Source organism: Manacus candei, unplaced genomic scaffold (assembly GCF_025592945.1).
Source record: "Manacus candei isolate 608988 ecotype Guabito, Panama unplaced genomic scaffold, ASM2559294v1 h1tg000093l, whole genome shotgun sequence".
In the NCBI taxonomy this organism is placed as follows: Eukaryota; Metazoa; Chordata; class Aves; order Passeriformes; family Pipridae; genus Manacus; species Manacus candei.
The window spans coordinates 1620656-1639222 of record NW_026138141.1 but is presented as its reverse complement, the minus strand read 5'-3'; the positions used below and the strand labels follow the sequence as shown (position 1 = coordinate 1639222).

Below are 18567 nucleotides of genomic sequence, written 5' to 3'. Positions count from 1 at the left end.
CTCTTGATTTATCTCCTTTGCAAAAATGAAAGTTAAGAGCAGTGCAGCCATGTGTGTAAATTGGTCACTGTGCCCAGGCTGCTTCCCAGGCCAGAGCATACGTAGCCTGGAAGAAAAAGACTGGTCCAAAGCCAGGAGAAAGCGATATTCACATTCATATTTTGTATATATGAATAGAGACCAGTATTACTTTCATGCATATAATGTCTGCCAATGTGGACCGTCTTCCAAATTTGTATTTTCATGCTTGACACCAAATTTGCTTTGTACGTTCACTGTACTTAAAACACTCAAACAAATAAATGAAAACCTGCTTTATTGAATTAACAGTTTTTTGCAAGGAAAACTTTTTTTACAAAATCCAGATGCTTGGAAATGCACTGTGACCTGCACTTTATACAGCCTGGCAGTGAGAACAGTAAAGGTAGTAGCTAGTCAAGCACGTCATACCAATGAAAGATAAACCTTAGACTTTTTCCACAGTTTTATATTTTGGAGACCTTGATTTTAAACCCAATCAGTTCCCAATCCAGTTTGAAGGATGGCTGTGTCATGAAGGTGACAGGTGGCAGACTGAGCATCCAGTCATCACAGGGCAGTTTATTCCAGGTGAAAGAGTCCACTGAAATACAGCATCACAGCTGTAAAAAAAACAACACCCACCTCTACACAGCAGAGGAATCCTAAGTGGGAACTGTTTATAAACATCTGGTTCTGTGGACAGCCCATTTTAAAGCATTTGTGGAGTTTTTTCAAACAGCCAGCACCCACACAAAGTAGTGCCCTACCAACTCCAGAGAGTCTTCAAGGATGTGCAGCTGGCTGGAAGAAGCAGCATCGGAAACCTAAACCAAACCAAACGAACACAGCAGCCACAAATGGGAAGGACGCACCACTGCCTCTCAACAAAAAGCCTTTCCCGCACTGGCTCTGAGAAGGTTCTGTTCCTATTCTCCCCTTCACACTGCCAAGGGCCACACCAGAGACTAGGACAGGACAACAACAAACATTACCATCTGTCGTGCCTGTTTGCTCCAAAACGTGTCTCTAGTCAGTATGCTCAGGAAGCTGCAGATTGCAGATATTTAAAAACTCTGAACTTCATTACAAAATGATAATATTGACCCAAAAATACTACCTATTAAATTAATCAATTACATGATTTTTCAGAAATATTGCAGCACTTCAGATATAAGTACAAACTTGTAGCAAGGAAGTGAACAGCTTGTTTAGACCCTTCTGACCATCCTCAGGAAGCAAGATCATTTTGTGCTTGCAAGCAGTTGAAATTCTAGTCTGAAGTTCTTTGGCCAAAGTGTTCTTCTATGGCACTCCTTAGCTACATCTTGTTTTTCCACTATATTAGTACAGACATAAAAAATCCAGTGCATTAAAATTGTTCTGTTAATAGTTTGAAAGACTAACCTTCTTTATGGGAAAACAAATTCTCAGTGAGACTGGACACTTCACTTTTGTGTCCACAGTGACAGCACATGGATTCAGTGCCATGACAGTCAAAAAGGGCAAGAGCAGCAAAGAATGAATATCCTATCCCCACCAAATGGAAAATATTTAGTCTTTACTACTAAAACATACAAGGAAAATGGAAAGCCATATTCCCTACAACGGTACAGAAAATGTTAGCCAACTTACCTAGACTCGAATTGCCTTTTGCAATTGTGATAGTCTTCTCATACATGTTTTTGACTGAATTTGGGATTGTGAAACTTCCCTCCAAAGATACTGGGCATCTCTTCTCCATTAAAAGCAATTGATCCTAACACAAGGGAAAATAACATTAGTTCAGAATACTGACATAAAAATAAAAATATAACTGGTCATACTGATCTCAACTCACTTTACCTTACACAAAAGCTATGTGCATAATTAAGACAGATTCCTTACACAGACATTGAAAAAGTCAATACATCAAAGATCAAACCAACATACCTGAGGTTTGTGTTTTCATTCAGGTAATATACCAAATCTGTCACAAAGTATACTTTTAATTTAGAAATATTAGTTACACTCTTAAAATTAGTAGGATGAATTCAAGGCCTTCAGACTTCTTCACCACAGATGTCTGACAATCTGCCAGTACTAAAGTAACGAATATTGTAAGAAATTGCAGCTCTTTCAAGCATTTCTTAATAAATCACTGAATGGAATAAATAAGAAACACGTCACAGTGACTATCATATAAAGATTATGCAGCATCACAGATCAGTTTGTGAGCTGACCTGCATAGGCTTGCATGAACACCATGATGCAAGACATTCATACCACTCCCCCTCGGCTTCCTAGTCCTGTTTCCAGCTGGGCACCTCTTCACTCATGTCCCTGTGAAGGTTAATAGGGGATAAGAAAATCCCCCTGTCCTGCCCAGTGGGTACACTGTGATCCTGCAGTATCTAAAAATGTGAGGTTTGAGCAGACTTGTATACACCACTGTATTGCCAGCCTCTCAGAAACTACTATCTTGATGCCATAAATTATGTCCTGTTTTGGAAAGGTCTAAATTCTGCAGTTTTGATGTGAGATAACACATCTGATGAACATTAATAATCAAAGAACTATGCACAGGTGCTGGCAGTCACAATTTCTGTAGGAAATGTTACGGTCTAATAGAGTCTTTCTGTAGGTTTTTTTAAATTATTACTTAAAAAAAATAAATAACTTTACTTTTCCTTGGGGATCAAGCTGCATGGTAGTAGCAAGGCTTGTATTTAGTGCAACTTCTGATGCAGTCTGAGATTCAGTCCATGTTGCTGTGTTTTCACTTTCATTTTGGTTGATATTTGAAACATCCAGAGGCAGTAGATCCGTTTTAGTAAAACCAGTTGCAGTTTCCAGGCTACTGCCCACTACACACTTTTGCTCTCTCATTCTCTGATTCAGATCCATGTTGTACAGATTCTTGTCAGATACATGGAAATCAGCTGCAGTATTTTCACATTCCTCTCCAATAGCCTGTTTAACACAGGAGATAATGAACAATCACCATTCATTCGTAGTATAATTCAAAAACATATTTCATGCTAAAACCTTAAACAAAAACTAATCTCACAGAATGTAAACATCTCTGTTGTACAATCAGTAACAATCAACCTTGCCTTTAGTTCCCTATAGGCATTCATTCTTCTATAAGCTGAACTTGATTTCTTAGACGACTTCTTTTGTTTTAAAATACCAGAAATCAGTGAAAATAAGTTACTGCTGAAGGCCAAATTCTAACGTAGTACTCTGCAGTAATTCTCTGCTAACTTTAGAAAAGTAACATCCACTCACACATTCTTAAAATAGACATAAGCCCAGTAAGTTTTTAAAATTAAAGTATCCACTTGTTTTTCTCAGGTGAAAGAACTTTGCAAGACCAAGGTCTTTAGTTTCAACACACTTAGCAAGTAAGAAGGAATTTCAAGCAGCTCAGACCATAAAAATGCCATATAATAATTCATTTAACTGAGCAGAAACATATTTGGATATCCCTTTCACATAAAGCAAAACTAGGTCAAACCTCAGTAAAAAATGAACATGGAGGATTTGAAGTAGGACAACAACTATACAGAATTATGAAGTTACAGCATCTTAGCAGTTAGTACCTATTACAAGTCTACCTTTTATGGCTGCAGCACTACGATTAAGCTCTCTGCACATTTGTTTAGACTTCCAAGATTCTAAGGCCCTGCCTTTAAAATGTTTCAAGGGATTTCAATAATCACAACACTCTGAAAAAAAATCTTCAAATATTCTCTAGCTGAGCTTTCAAAGTAAGTTATTTTAAAAATATGTAGGCCATTAGATATTACAAAGATGCATCAAGGACTTGGAAGTTGGACTTAGAGGCTCTGTATCAATACTAGGGATTTCTCTCTGAAATTTAATACAAGTGCTACCTAGGTAGCCTCATCTCCTCGGATGGTAAGATTGACGGGGAGATAGACAACAGGTTAGCAAAGGCATATAGTGCTTTTGGAAAACTCCATAAAAGAGTTTGGCAAAACAAACACCTGAAGAAAAGTACAAAGATCAGTGTTTACAGAGCCATAGTGCTGTCTACTCTCTTATACGGATCTGAAACATGGGTCATCTACTGCCACCACCTGCGTCTCCTAGAATGCTTCCATCAACGCTGTCTCCGTTCAGTCCTAAACATCCACTGGTCAGATGATGCGACTAACACGTCTGTTCTAGAAAAGCAGCAGTCACAAGCATTGAGGCCATGTTACTGAGAACACAGCTGCGCTGGGCAGGGCACGTCTCCAGGATGAAGGGCCACCGCCTCCCTAAGATCTTGCTTTATGGTGAACTTGCCACTGGCTGCTGCAAGAGAGGAGCCCCGAAGAAAAGACACAAGGACTCCCTGAAACAACATCTCAGCCTTGGCCATATTGATCATCATAACTTGGCCATATTGATCATTGGCCATACTCTGGTCTCCAACTGGGAGGCCTGGAGATACACCATCTATATGCTGCTGATGCTTTTGAGGAAGCATGCAGGATCACCCTTGAGGAAAAAGACAACGCAGAAAGAATCGTGTCTTGCAGAACATACCACCTAAGGAGTCTTTCTGCTGTGCCTTTTGCAACCGGACATGCCTGTCTCGTATTGGCCTTTTCAGCCACCAACGCGCTTGCAACAAACGTGGGTAGAGCCCTTCCCAAATCTTCGTTCGTGAAGCCCAGCCATGATAATACAAGTGTCAAAACCAACTGCCTTTATCTGTCTTTCCACTGGTCCTATTAATTGTTCTATTACTTTTCCAAAAAGTTGGGAAACATGTTTCCCAGAATCTGGGGATATTTTGCAGTGTTTTGTCTCAAGGGTCTTAGAATTAGTTTTTGTCAGCTTTTATTAAGTGCATACATGCATGCTCTGTCGCTAGCCAAGAATCAAAAAAGGTTTACCTGTAAATAAATGGTTTAAGTAACAGCTGAGAAGATAATTGAGCAAAGCCTAAATACCACTAATCTGCATGATATAATCAATGACATAATTTCCTACCTTTTTGAGAACAGAACACCAGTACGATAATCTATTTAAATTATTTCACAACGTTTCCAATACAGTTGGGACATATAGTTTTAAGTCTGCTTTTTATCCATTTCCAGATCAGTGAAAACAAGCCTCAGATCATACTCAACATTTATTTCACATCCCATATATACATATAAGAGTCACAGTATATGCTCATTTTTATTTCTGTTTCACTTAAAGAAAAGCCAATGCTGTAATTTTTGAAGAAAAACACGATTTCAGAAATTTTTAACTACAGCAATATGTGGTCTGAGCATTTGCATTACTTTAAGTATGCTTTTCATCATTATTTTAAACATGACACCAAAGTGACATTCAGAACATGTCAAGTGCCCTGCAGCCAGAAATAGCTGAAATACGTCTGCATTCCTCACAGCATCAAATAGCACTGTTTCAATTTTTACTGCATTTCACTTGATTCAAAAGTCTTCTTTTATGATCAGATTTTCTCCCTGTGTTTGTTTTGTGAAGTCACTCTTAACCACAGAGTATGTTACTTGATGAGAACTTAATATTCACTTCATACTGGTGCACAGAGATGAATACTAAAAAGTCAGGACCATAGTATTTTATAAAAAACATATAAACCAAAGCCATCTTTAAGTCAATGCTGAAAATAGCTTAAGACTTTCTAGAGCCTCTCAATGCGATATATAATGCAAATCCAGTCTCTATCTCATAAAATGCTCCTAAGCATGCAAAACGCATAATCCATTTAAGTAACAATTACAGAGTTAAACAATGCAATCTGTCCCACTGGCACTGCAGAGATGTGTTCTTCTGTGGATTAGGAGAAACCATTAGAAGATGAATCTAGTTTTCCAACAAGTGCCTGATAAAGGTTGAATATACTCCAGAAGGTGTAAAGGGAGTTACTGAAGCTCAGGTGTTCAGGAAAAAGCAGCGGCTACTCTATTCAAGTCCAAAGACTGCAAACCCAGGAAGAAATTTCTACAATGTGACTTTCAAATATGACTGCTAGGAGAATGGAACCGGAAGGCTCTGGGTTAGAAAAAGAAATGTACAGATTCTCAAGAAAAAAGAACACAAAAAACCATGGAGAGAAACAAAACACATCTCTGATACAATCAAGTCATTATGGGTATGTGACCAGGAACAAATAGCTACTGATTTTTGTAATACTCTTAAATAAATCTTCATTTATTGACTTCAAATACGATTAGAAGCAGAGTTTTGATATATACATATTTATTTTTAATTTCATTCAAAACATACTAACATACTAACTATGGAGCATAAAAGCACAACTTAAGATGAAAACTTATACTTGTTTTCATAGTAAATTACCGTAGAACAACACAGTCATTTTGTGTTACCACTCCTTACTATGCCTTAAATAACAATTAAGTTTTTCTACCAACTGCTCACCATAGCTTTAATACTGCAAACATCTCACCACACTTCATCTGGCTAAATCATGCTTTATCTAAGAAAAATCCAAGCTTTCAGCCTTCTATCTGCCTCTCTCTTCATCAGAGATCTGTAAGACATCAGCAATACTCCAAACAAAACTTTAACCTGGTAACAAATAGTGCATTTTGAACCAAGAGGACACGAAACATTTCTGTCTAACAATATAGCCTGTTCACACATATAATCAAAGTTTGTCTTCGCTAAAACCATCCTCCTTTTTACCTTGGAAGTTGATAATGCAAGAGAGAAGCTGTCGTTCACCTCACCGCTACAAGCGCTGTGATGCAAAGCTGCCACTGAATCCTGGAAGACGTCTCTCTCTAGAGAATACTGTGATTCAAAGGTGGACTCATCTGCTAGATCTGCCTCTCCGGAGTCCACCTAACAACAAAAGCAATTCAATCAGCCAGGCTGTTACCATCACACCACATAAGCCCCAAACACATGCACATCAGCCACTGCATACTGACTGACACTTTTCTTGTTTTTTTTTTTTCTTTTTTTCACTCCATGTTTTACACTGAGGTTACATTTGCACAGCACAGTAGGAAAATTTTCTGCTTCAGTAACAATCTGTGTTACCACATCTTTAAATGTTGCAAAGAATATCTGAAGTAAAGCAAGAGTCTCAACCAGAATAAGTTGCGGGGCTAAGGCAGGCTCATGCCTGTTAATAGAAGTACAAGGTGTTGGGAGAATTCTGGTGTATTTCCTGATGTGAATATTTGGATTTCTTTAGGGTTTCTTTTTATTTTTCTTTTGAATTTTCTGTTACAAAAATTAACATGGAAAAAATAATGAGCTTCATTTGGTACCACCTGTCAGGAATGTTCTCTTGACTCAACTTCTTAGGCTCAGTTATTTTTTATACTCTTTTAAAAACAATCATTTGGAAATTATAATGCTTTACAGTACATTTATAAGAAAAATTTATTACCTGATTTTTTATGATTTTTACATTTGACGACAAGATTATTATGGACATTTCTACATTTCTTCTATTCCTCTTACATGAGAAATAAAGTTTTTAAAAGAGTTTCAGACATGGAGATGGGTAGTATCTTTTGCCCCTTTTTTAAATGAAACATGATGTTTTTTCAAGACTCATATACTTTCAAATACTAGAATAAAATTAAGTCATAAAAGACCTAATTTATGGTGCTTCTTAACTACACTTTGATTATAATTTCATCTCCCCTGGTAGACCTCCAGAAAGTAGCGTATGTTAACAAAATGATCAGAGAGTTTAGAGCCATGACATACCATAAACTTGTATATAAGCACTCATCTGCAGAGACGGGATCTAACTTGTTTTCCAGCCCCTCTAGTTAATCACATTGTGAATTCATTATAGTAAATGCACAACAGCAATAGCAACAATCTGCAGAGATCCGACATACTGATTCCTTTTTGTGGTAAAAAGGATCAATTTTTTTATTATTTCGAGCCTAAAGACTTAATAGCTAATTCAAATTGCTCCTTCGCTGTAACTTACTCTCAGCTTATTGTCTGGAAAATGCACACTAACATTACCAAAGCTACACCCTAAAAAGGTATTGTGAAAATTCAGATCTGTAGAATCTCAGCGCAGATCTATCTATGAAAACCAGGATCTCATAAGTGCACTCTGTAACCACATCTTCAACTGGGTGACTGCATATTTAGTTTCATATTTTGCATATTTAATTAGACAGCTGACAACTCTATTAATGTCATATATTTTCACTACTTTTTTCACAAGTTTAATTTTTTTAAATATGAATCAGAAGAAAGTCGAGTTTTTTAAATACTTTAGTTTTAATCTAATCTTTTCAATACATCTTTAATTACAGGTTATTTATAATATACTATGTGTCTTCTTCATGCTTCTTAATGAACGGAATAAGACAAATACTATTATCTAACTACTATACAAAGATAAAAAACTGCAGAATTAAAACCAGGCAGTCTTGTTTAAAGGCAAGTTATTAAACCAGCTTGGCATTTGCAAGAGTGAAAAAACAACAAATCTACTGGAAGTAGCAATGCAGATATTTTCATCCTGGAAGAATCCATTTCAGGTTTTTTTTTTTGGTTTTGTGGTTTTTTCCTAATGAACTAAGTCCTGGTGTTTAGTAGAAACTGCTTCTCTGCTAAAGTCCTCAAAAAGAGAGTATAATGACTTCAAAAGGGGTTGGAAGGGGTTTTTTTTGTTTTTTTGTAGAGTCCTATTTCCTGTGTCTTTTTAATCTGAGTTCTTATTGGTAACTTCTAGGCTATGTAAGGCACTGAATGCTCAGGTAAGCCGCATTGTTTATACAAGTGAACAACTTTTGACCTTGCAAATCTCATAATCACTGATTGATGTTGAAGGCTGAAGAATATTATTAGAAGGAAGCGTTTGCAGCTTTTGAAGACAGACAGCATTCCTTGTAAGGCTGGATTACATGCAAAAAGGGAGTACCAAAAAGTTTTCAAGGTAGAGAAATGATACGTAGGGAAATGATACGTAGGGAAATGATACGTAGGGAAATGATACGTAGGGAAATGATACGTAGGGAAATAAGCACACGAACATTTCTCTACACAAGGTGAGATTTCCAAAGGGACGCTCAGTGCATGCAAGGAGATGTGGATAGTCATGCACTTTTGAAAACATCAGCAAAATACTTTTTTTCCCCAGCAATTAATGTATCACAGATTCACAGCTCATGCAAACATCTCTAGATACCAGTTTCTACCATGTCAGGATCCATCCCACCTATGGTAGATGGGTAATGTGGTGAGAGTAAACACTAAAAAAAAAGCATGAATAGTGAAAAAGCAACTCCTTTCATTATAAAATGCAAAGACTGAAGAAATCTTTGGTAAGTTGGGCCACTAACCAGAGCCAGCTCAGCATGGAAGAGGGCTGCATCAGCTGGCCCCTCCTCCTCAAGTGACTGGGCAGTGTAGAAAAAGCAATCTTCCTTAGCAGAGACATAGCCCTCCTCAGGTGAAAGCTGCAGAAAGAACGAAGCTCTGAGTCGGATGAGTGGCCTGGACACAGGAGGTGCAGACTGCATTCTGGAGGGAGGGGGCAGGGGGTGTTTAGAAAGGCAAATGGATTCCAAATGCAGCAGAGTTCATTTCAATCACAGTCACAGTACGGGGCACGTAAAGAGACAATTTTTTTTTTTCAGATTTACTGCATTGATTCAGCTTCACACCTCGTTTTACAACCCCAAGTAATGAAAAAGGCCTATCCAAGTATATCACAGAGCCCACAACTTAGTCTAAACTCATTTTCAATTTCCGTTCTTAATAAAAACATTCTAAAACTGCCACCACAGCTGCCACCAGAGAAAGAGCCTAACAGCAGGGATCTTGAAATTCTTGCTAGCCACAGAGCAATCTTATTTGCAGGCAGAAAGACTTCATCCACTGTGTTTTACTATTGTATCTGCCAGGTGGAACAGCCTCTAGAGGACAAAACAGAATTCTGACTATAAACAAATAGCTTTTTCTAATATAATTTGATGGTAAGTGCATTTGTCCAGTACTGCAAAAAAACAGTGATTATTTGCAATGTTTAATTACTTGGCAAGCATAATATATGAAATATTGAAGTGCAAATGCTGAATATTTACAACTGTTTGCAACAAAAATAAACCCCCCCATGCATTTTCTCTTTTAGAATGATATCTTCAGTACAAAATTTTTGACTTGCAAGACACTTCATTAATATAGTGTCCATTACAAAAAAAGAATTTAACAAAGCAAGTTAAAAAGTGCCCTCTTACTGTGAAAAGCAAAGTTTCTAGGGACCTAAACAAGTCATTCCCTCTCACTCTCTCCACAGAGACCTACTAAGAATGAAAATTTGATATTTGCATCCACAAGGATTATAAGATTATCAATTCATGAAAAGCAAAAATGAACCTCTAAGACTGTACTTGAGCTTGCTTACAAATATAGAGAAAAGTATCTTCCTTGTATGTATGAACTAATGCCATTTTACTGGTTTGAATTTAGCACACCAGGGACATTAGTTCACTAGCATCCTTACTGATACATTATCTTGGTCACCTTAGGTCTCATTGAACCTCCTTTTTTGAATCGTTACAGGTTACTGTCTAAAATCAAGCCTGAAAAAACCAGTTAGATGTATACAAACTGAAGATTACACACTATTACATAAACAAAGTGTGCAGTCTAAATACAAAGACTGCATATACACTATGCCTCGCAAAGCAAAGGAATAGGTAAATTCCAGGCAAACCACATAAACCTAACTTTATGTCCCCATCAAACACATTCAGAGAACCACGTAAAGTGTACAGTGTACAAAATTGTGCCTGTCAACTTTCAGCCCTGAAAGACTCTGCTGGTTGCAGGATCCTTTGCTGTTTTCTCAGCTGCAAGACAGGTGTGCTAGGTCCTGCAATCACTACATCAGTCATACACTACCCAGGCCACTCCTACATGCAAGGAAATAATTGGGCCACTCAATTATACCCCAGAACACACAAAGCGTATGCAGAAGACAGGATCAGCATGTACCAGCTTAAATGACAGGAAAAGTACCCATTGAATTCCCAAATCCTTACAGGTAGTGGTTTGGCAACTCCTATTTTAACTGTTCCTGTTGGAGCTCCTTTCAGTGCTTGTACTGCTTCCTCCAGGCTGCCATTTTCCAAATTGATATCGTTGACAAACATAAGCCGATCCCCAGGAAGTAGTCTGCCATCTTGCTCAGCCACACCTCCAGGAACTAATGAGCGAATCACAATTACAGTGTTTGCTGGATCAACAGGATCCTAATTAGATAAAAGGAAGAAAAGCATTTAATTTTATTTACTCTTATGTCCTGAGAGGCAAATTTTTATTTATGAACTTTTACTAACCCAAGGGAGTTGGGTTATTAAGAAGCTAGAGCTCTCCTCCAGGTGAACCCTTAGCAGGAGCAAACCCTCCAGTCTGTACTGCCCATATATTTATACTTTCACCTATTTTTAATTCTTCAATGTGAAAATTATTACTCCTTTCTAGGTGATGCCCCATCATGTATCTCCAGTATAAAGTATTACTAAATTGTACAAGTCAACTTTTGAGCTTGCAAATCTCATAATCACTCACAGATGTTGAAGGCTGAAGAATATTATTAATTGCAGAGGGTCATCTGTACATATCAAAATTCAAGTACTTTCTACTGCAGCGACATGTTGCAGACTCCATCCTCCTTTACACTCAGTGGTCTGAGGATACAAGTGGGCAATGCAGGCCAGGGCAAAGGTAACACGTGTATTTTAGTGGACAAAGGACTTACTTTCAATAACTCATACTTCATGGCACCAGATCTTGCTCAACTAAGAAAGCACTGAAGAGGCAAGTTCTTGTGCATGACTAATTAAACACTTTATGTGAGAGAGGAACATACCGATACAGCACTCTAATCAACAAGACAAAACAAAATGGTGTTTGTTTCAAAAAAAATAAACCTGTTTTGAAGTTCCCATCCTCCAGTGCACCGATTTTTATAAAAAAGTTAGCATCAAATACCAGTAACAGGAACATATGTTTCTGTCATAACAATTATCACAGGTGCAAAACATCTGTGTGATTCTTACAGAACTACATTTACAAGGCACATCATGTTAATAATTCCAAGACACAGTTCACTTGAATGCGCACACAAAAAAGAACACCAAGAAACATAATCATGTAACAGCTTTACTGATAGCAGAAGTAAGAGAAAACCAAACATCCACAAACAGGCACAAAGCTGTAACAAGTTTCCACGCCAAGACATATATCTGAAAAGATGGACACCATCAAGGCAACATGTAAAAACTGCAGAAACTGGGAGACTGCTGAAAGCTGGTGTGAGAGAGAAGTGTTGAGGGAGGGAAGGAGGAAAGGAGGGAAGGACACTGAAAAGAAGTGTTCCTGATGGCAGTTAATGGAGTAAGAAGAATGCCATGGAGTTATAAAACACTTCACAAGTGGAAATATAACTAGCATTGCTGGAGATAGAGCTTGAGTACCGAAATCTTTCTCTCTATTTTAACAACAGATAATTACACTGTCACTTTAGATGACACTACATGTCACTTTTTTTTTTTTAATAAATACCTCTCTAGTCAATGTGACAGTCTTCTTTAGGGTAAAAAATTATGCAGACTTTTCTAGAGGCCTGTCATTGTATAAAACACGAGGAATGTATTAGTGTGGCTGTAACTGTCCTTAACTGTAGTCACTGTTCAATGAAAATTAATTGAAAATTTGAAGAAAACAGTAAAATACAAAGATAAATCTCCCTGTAAATTTATTGTTCACAATCTTAGGTGAAGGCAGAAACTTCAGTGACAAACTGAAATTTTTTTACTGCGTGTCAAAGAAGACAACATAGGACAACACAATACTATAACATCAAAAAAGGTAAGTTTCAGAAAGCCAACTAAAGCTGTAAGACAGAATCAAATTCATATTTGAAAAATATATTAACCAATTTAAGGCAGTTTCCACAGCCCTTTAGTACTATTATCCATAAACAAAATCCAGTGACTTGCGCACCCACAATTTGTGTTAATGCTCAGAAGAGGTTGAAGCAAAAATATACTTTACTGTGTACTGACACAGACTTCAAATACTCCAGCTCAGCTATGACATCTCACTGCACAGCATCATGAGTAATATATGAGAGAGTAGTCATTGTTTCATAAAACAGACATTTGACTATGCCTTTATCCTTCAGATTATTACAATACACTGCTCTTCACTTTTATCAGTGTGCAAATGCAAAATCTAAGGCATAGGCTAATTCTAAGCAGTGCCCTGGGGGCACAATTTCCATCTGGAAGTGATCTCCAGATGGAAATGCATATACTCCTAGAGACAAGATCCAGTAGAAACCTGGAAGGAGACTGGGTCCTGCACCACCACCAAACAGCTCACCAAAAGCCTATACTGACCACAGGATAGGGAGAAAATACTTGAAGTCAGATTAAAAGTTATCCACTGAACAACTGGGAACAGGAGGAACATTTGTTTTGGAGATCCTGACCAAGTGCAGGCAAGAGACAGACACTGACCTGCTCATTGGAACACATCAAGAATCATAGCTTACATATCCAGGAATTCTGAAGTCAAATACAAAATGAATGGAGATGTTTAAGCACGTCCTGGACAAACTGCAGCTAAGCAAGGGATTTCAGAATTGCAGCTCTGGATTTTAGTAAATCCTTCTTTAAGCACCTAAGTCCTTTATTGGATCTTGCCCTAAACACCTCACTGCAGGTGCACAATACATGGCTAAATGCCTGAATATTCTGGCTACATCATTCATTGTCCCTGGGTCACTAGAAGACAGCTTTCTGAAGACCCTATTATATAACGGATTATCAGTTTTTCTGGAACCAGTATTACCACCATCATTAGAACCTGTAGTCTTAATACAGAAAGAAGAATATGTAATGCAATTAGTGAGATGCCTAAAACTAATTAGTGATTGGTTTTACTCTATTGCTTGGTTTCCATTAACATTTACCCTTAAAATACATATTTGGAACACGCTGCAAGATGCAAACAATACGAAGTATTTTGCCCTCTATTCAAAGAAGTGCAGAAGTTACCTGATAGTCCAATATGCTAAATCCAAGCCCCATACTCCCTTTCTCCAGCTCAATGTTCTGTACTTCTGTTTCCCACATTGCCAAAGATGAGCTTTGCACCTCTTCCATACTCTGACCCTCATCAGCTGCTTCCAAAGCTGTTCCCTCTGTGTCCGAGGAGCCAATGAATCCAAGTTCTATGTGAGCCTGAGAAAAACAGTAAATGTTTACCAATAAAATGTAAACCCTTGTGAATATGCAGAGACAAAACTCTGTTTATGAAAAAAAAGATCAAAACCAGACATAAAGGAAGTTCAAGCCCCCAGTAGATTTAATAAACAAGTCTGATAAACCTAGCACAGAATTCACATATCCTTTTAACAAAATAGCCCTGCTGTAAGTATACAGAAGTACTCCCTGAAAAAACTTTTACAAAATGGAATTTCTGTCAAACGAAAAACTTCAAAAAGCTTCATTAGTACATGCATTCAAATATACAGGAAATATCTGTTATTAAATGGTATGTCTAAACATAATAGTACTGATAGTAGTCAGAATATTCAATGAAAAAAAATACATGCACACATACACAGACATCTATGTTCTTCACTTGGTTTCATAGAAAAGCTTAGATCCTACAAACTGAATTTGGTGCCTTGCCCAGAACTCAAAATTAACTGTGTCTCTTTTCATATATATGTTATTGCTTTGCATACTACACTGTAGGCCAGCCATTCCTACATATTTAATTCATCAGACTGCCCAGAGCTCGACAACTATGAGTGACAGAAGCATCAGCCACTGAATGCACAGAGAGTTCTGTGCAACACAAACCCAGAAAGCAAAGTTTAAAACCGGAATAAATATATTCAGATTCTAAACAACACACAGTTCGATTCGCCATACTCCTACCTCTCACCTACAGAACAGAAGTACATTACTCAGACAGACAGCCCTGCATCCCAGAATATTTCTGCCCATGACCAACCAGGATTGACATCTTCTGGTGGCCCAAAGAATGGCTGATAAACATAATTTGCCTTTTCCTATTTGTCCTACAATATTAAAATATATTTCTAATCTTGCAGAAGAACTTGATCTGTTTCTTCCTCAAGCAAACAGTAATTTTCAGTGATCTTTTAAAGACACAATACCTTTCCTGTGAGCTGAACCTCAGATAGACTTAGACTCTCTAGCACTTCTGGTTGAGTGATGGGGGGAGCTACTGGACGACAGCACACCATTGTCACCTTAATAGGCAGCTCTTTCAAGATACTGACCACATCCTTGTGGTTTTCCCCAATCAAAGAGATCTCATTCACCTCAATAAATAAAGAATACATACTGGTTAAAACTACAGAGTATTTAGAACAACAATGAACAAAAAAAGCCCCACAAACCTCAACTCACTAATCACCTCATTAAAAAAAAAAATTCCCATGCCAATAGACACTGTCAACCCTTAATTTCTATTCAGTTCAGTGTTCAGAATGAGCACCAAGATAAGTACTGAACTGAATGTACAGTCTTATAAAATTGCATGACACCACCCTAAAAACCCCACATACTCTGCAACTTCATGTTTCTTGCATTCATGTAAACAAAATTCACATTTTAATTCTGAGAAAATAATTTAGAAAAAAAATCCAGTGTTCAGTACCTTCACTGTGTAGGGATATTCCTATCAAATCCTAATGCTTTTGCTACATGTTCTTTTTTTGTGACTGTCCTGGTTTCAGTGGGGATAGAGTTCATTTATTCTCAGTAGCTGGTGCAGCGTTGTGCTTTGGAGTCAGTACGAGAATAATGTTGATAACACAGTGGTGTTTTGATTGCAGCTAAGTGTATTTATCCTACAGAAAGGACTTTTTAGTGTCTTGTGCTCTGTCAGTGAGGAGGTACAAAATAGAAAAAGTGGCTGCATGGTACTTAATTGCTAGCTGAGCTTAAACCATGACACAGACCTTGGACTGCATCTGAAAAATCCACTGCCATCTGAGAAATAAATGTAGGTATATGCAGTCACATAAATACACATAAGTGCACATGAAGTGACTGCTCAACTGCTAACTGGTATGCAATTAGATATGCCACATTCCCAAGGTCATAACCCATGAGAAGCAACTTACTGCTCAAAAACCTTACTGAATGCAGACTAAGCTAAGGTAGTATTTTTTCTTACTTCCAGCAGTTCATCTCCACTGAACAGCTTGCCACTGCGTCCAACTGGCCCCTCCGGTAATATAGATCTGATGAAATGATGTCCCACTGTAGCTTCAAGGCTTATCCCCAACCCACTGCTTTCACTAAATTTGTTAACTACAGCCACCTAAAGTAAGATTAAGAAACAGTTACATTTGACGTATTTACAGCCATACCTGTTACTTTCCATTTCAATTTACAAATTATGAGGTCGATATTCCAGAAGTGAGAAACCACAAGTATTGTCATGTGCAATGGGGCAGTCAGGTAAAAACTGAAACTTTGATCACATACCACTTCACAATACACAAGTAAGAACTGTATGACAATAATATATCTAATAATACACACTTCTGTAGACACACCAACTATGGCATATGTTTTTGCAGTAGCTCCTAAACTCAGATACCACTTTTCAACTGTATCTACAGCATATGTTCTATACATTTTTACACCATTACATCAAACCATTTATTCAGTATGCAGAATGGGTATGAAATTTCAAATTCTAGCTAATGAAGGGAGCTTTGAGTTTCATGTTAAATATTATTTTTTTCTATAATACATATTTGTTCTCTTGAAGCTAGGAAATCGGTGAAACAATACTCATAGGCACAGTAATCTAACAAGTCTATGATTGTTTGGCAAAATACAGAAAAATGTATATCCTCATACAAAAATTATATAAAAATAATCTCAACAGACTAAGAGGCATATGTATAATTCTTATACATGAATGAACAAATACAATGCAAACATATTTCCATCCATATGTTGTTAACATAATAGATGGGCAGATTAAAGGGCATTTAATAACAGTAAATAAAATTTACCTACCACTATTTCATAATTCGAACCCATAATCCTCTGCCACTTTATCTTTGTAGCTTCTTCTTCTCCCGTAGTTAGCTGGAAATCTAAAAATTATATGTGAGATTACTGTGACAAAGAATAAAATAACTAGTCTGTTCCTATAAGTGACAAAGTATATGGAACATACAAGATGGCACAATCAGGAACATACAGCATGACACAATCCTTCCCATGATGCCAGAACTCTCCCAAATATGACTAAAAATCTGCCATGTTTTGTCTTACCAAGCTTGGGTTTACCAAAGGAAAAACCTGCAAAATACTATTAAGATTCCAACCCTGCAAAACTAATTGTGTATTTTGAAAGAAATGAAGTTCAGTCCAACAGTTTGGTGCGTGTAGCTGGGAAGAAAGGACACAATATTTAAACTAGCCTCAGTTAGGTGAATTTTTTGCAATTTTTCAAGATAATAGGCACAAAAAATATTTAGAAGTTGCATGCATGCCCTGGGTATGTGTTAAATCAGACTGTATGTGGGCTGATTAGACTGATTCAGGGATGTGGCTGAAATACTGAAAAATGTAAACTGCATACTAAACCTTTTAGACAGGCACTGCATTTTACAGAGAGCATCCAAAGACACAATCTTGACATTTTGTATTTTCAAAACCATGAGCACAACTGTAAAAGATTTTTCTGAAACTGTAAGCCCTAGAGGACAGTGACAGAATGCAGGAAGTCCCACCTCTCTTTTTTTTTTTTATTATGTTAGACTCACATATGTGCACACACACAACAACATAAGATTCTAATAGCTAAAGAGTAGCAGTGAACTTGGAAAGAAAGGAAGTGGACAAAGTAATGACGTGGTGAAAATCACAGTGACAGGCTACGCAGCAAACTCTGGCAACTCTTAACTTGATTGAAAGTTTATCTGCAGGCTGAAAAAACTGAGAAATGCTTTCTTCCTACTCATTTTGCCCTCATTTACATTGTCTAGGCTCTATGGCAGGAAGAAATAAAAAGCAGTATTTAGATATAACAGCCAGCAAGCACAGCAGGTTTAACAGAACCCTACATATTCAAGGGCCATGGTCTGGACTGTGCCTGTAGTAAATACCCAAATAAACCCTTCGGATCTGAATGTTCATCACAGGCAAAGACAAGAATCTTCATCACAAAGTTGCCAAATCCCACTGATTCTAGTAAGAATATAAAATGTCTAACAGCCTTGAACAGTGTTTTAAGTCCAGTCATTACTTGGAAAGATTACTACACATAAAGCCAGATGATGTGTGGCATTCAAATAGGACAATACTTTCCCCAAAGCAGAGACCCAGCAGTATCTGAAAGAAAAGGCATTAAAAAGAAATTCCTTCATCTATCCAAGATAATAGAAAGCATGAATTATGAAAAGATAAACATCACAAAACTTTTCAGTTCCCCTTTCGCTCTAGAAGCAGGAAAATGTCACAAAACACACCATGTGCTGTCTCAATCTGGAAA

At 37.4% G+C, this 18567-nt stretch overlaps 1 protein-coding gene across 11 annotated transcripts in view; it reads right to left on the bottom strand.

Moving 5' to 3' along the window:
• Positions 1 to 18567, bottom strand: part of MPDZ (multiple PDZ domain crumbs cell polarity complex component) — a 117943-nt gene that overhangs the window by 57764 nt on the left and 41612 nt on the right. For all 11 annotated transcript variants that reach the window (XM_051768173.1, XM_051768170.1, XM_051768171.1 and 8 more), the window contains exons 13-21: positions 17085 to 17164; positions 16228 to 16374; positions 15200 to 15367; positions 14067 to 14252; positions 11043 to 11252; positions 9339 to 9455; positions 6697 to 6855; positions 2683 to 2970; positions 1654 to 1777 (exon numbers count right to left, since the gene is read on the bottom strand). In XM_051768173.1, coding sequence (XP_051624133.1) covers positions 1654 to 1777; positions 2683 to 2970; positions 6697 to 6855; positions 9339 to 9455; positions 11043 to 11252; positions 14067 to 14252; positions 15200 to 15367; positions 16228 to 16374; positions 17085 to 17164 — 1479 coding nt within the window. The remainder of the gene's footprint in view (positions 1 to 1653; positions 1778 to 2682; positions 2971 to 6696; positions 6856 to 9338; positions 9456 to 11042; positions 11253 to 14066; positions 14253 to 15199; positions 15368 to 16227; positions 16375 to 17084; positions 17165 to 18567) is intronic.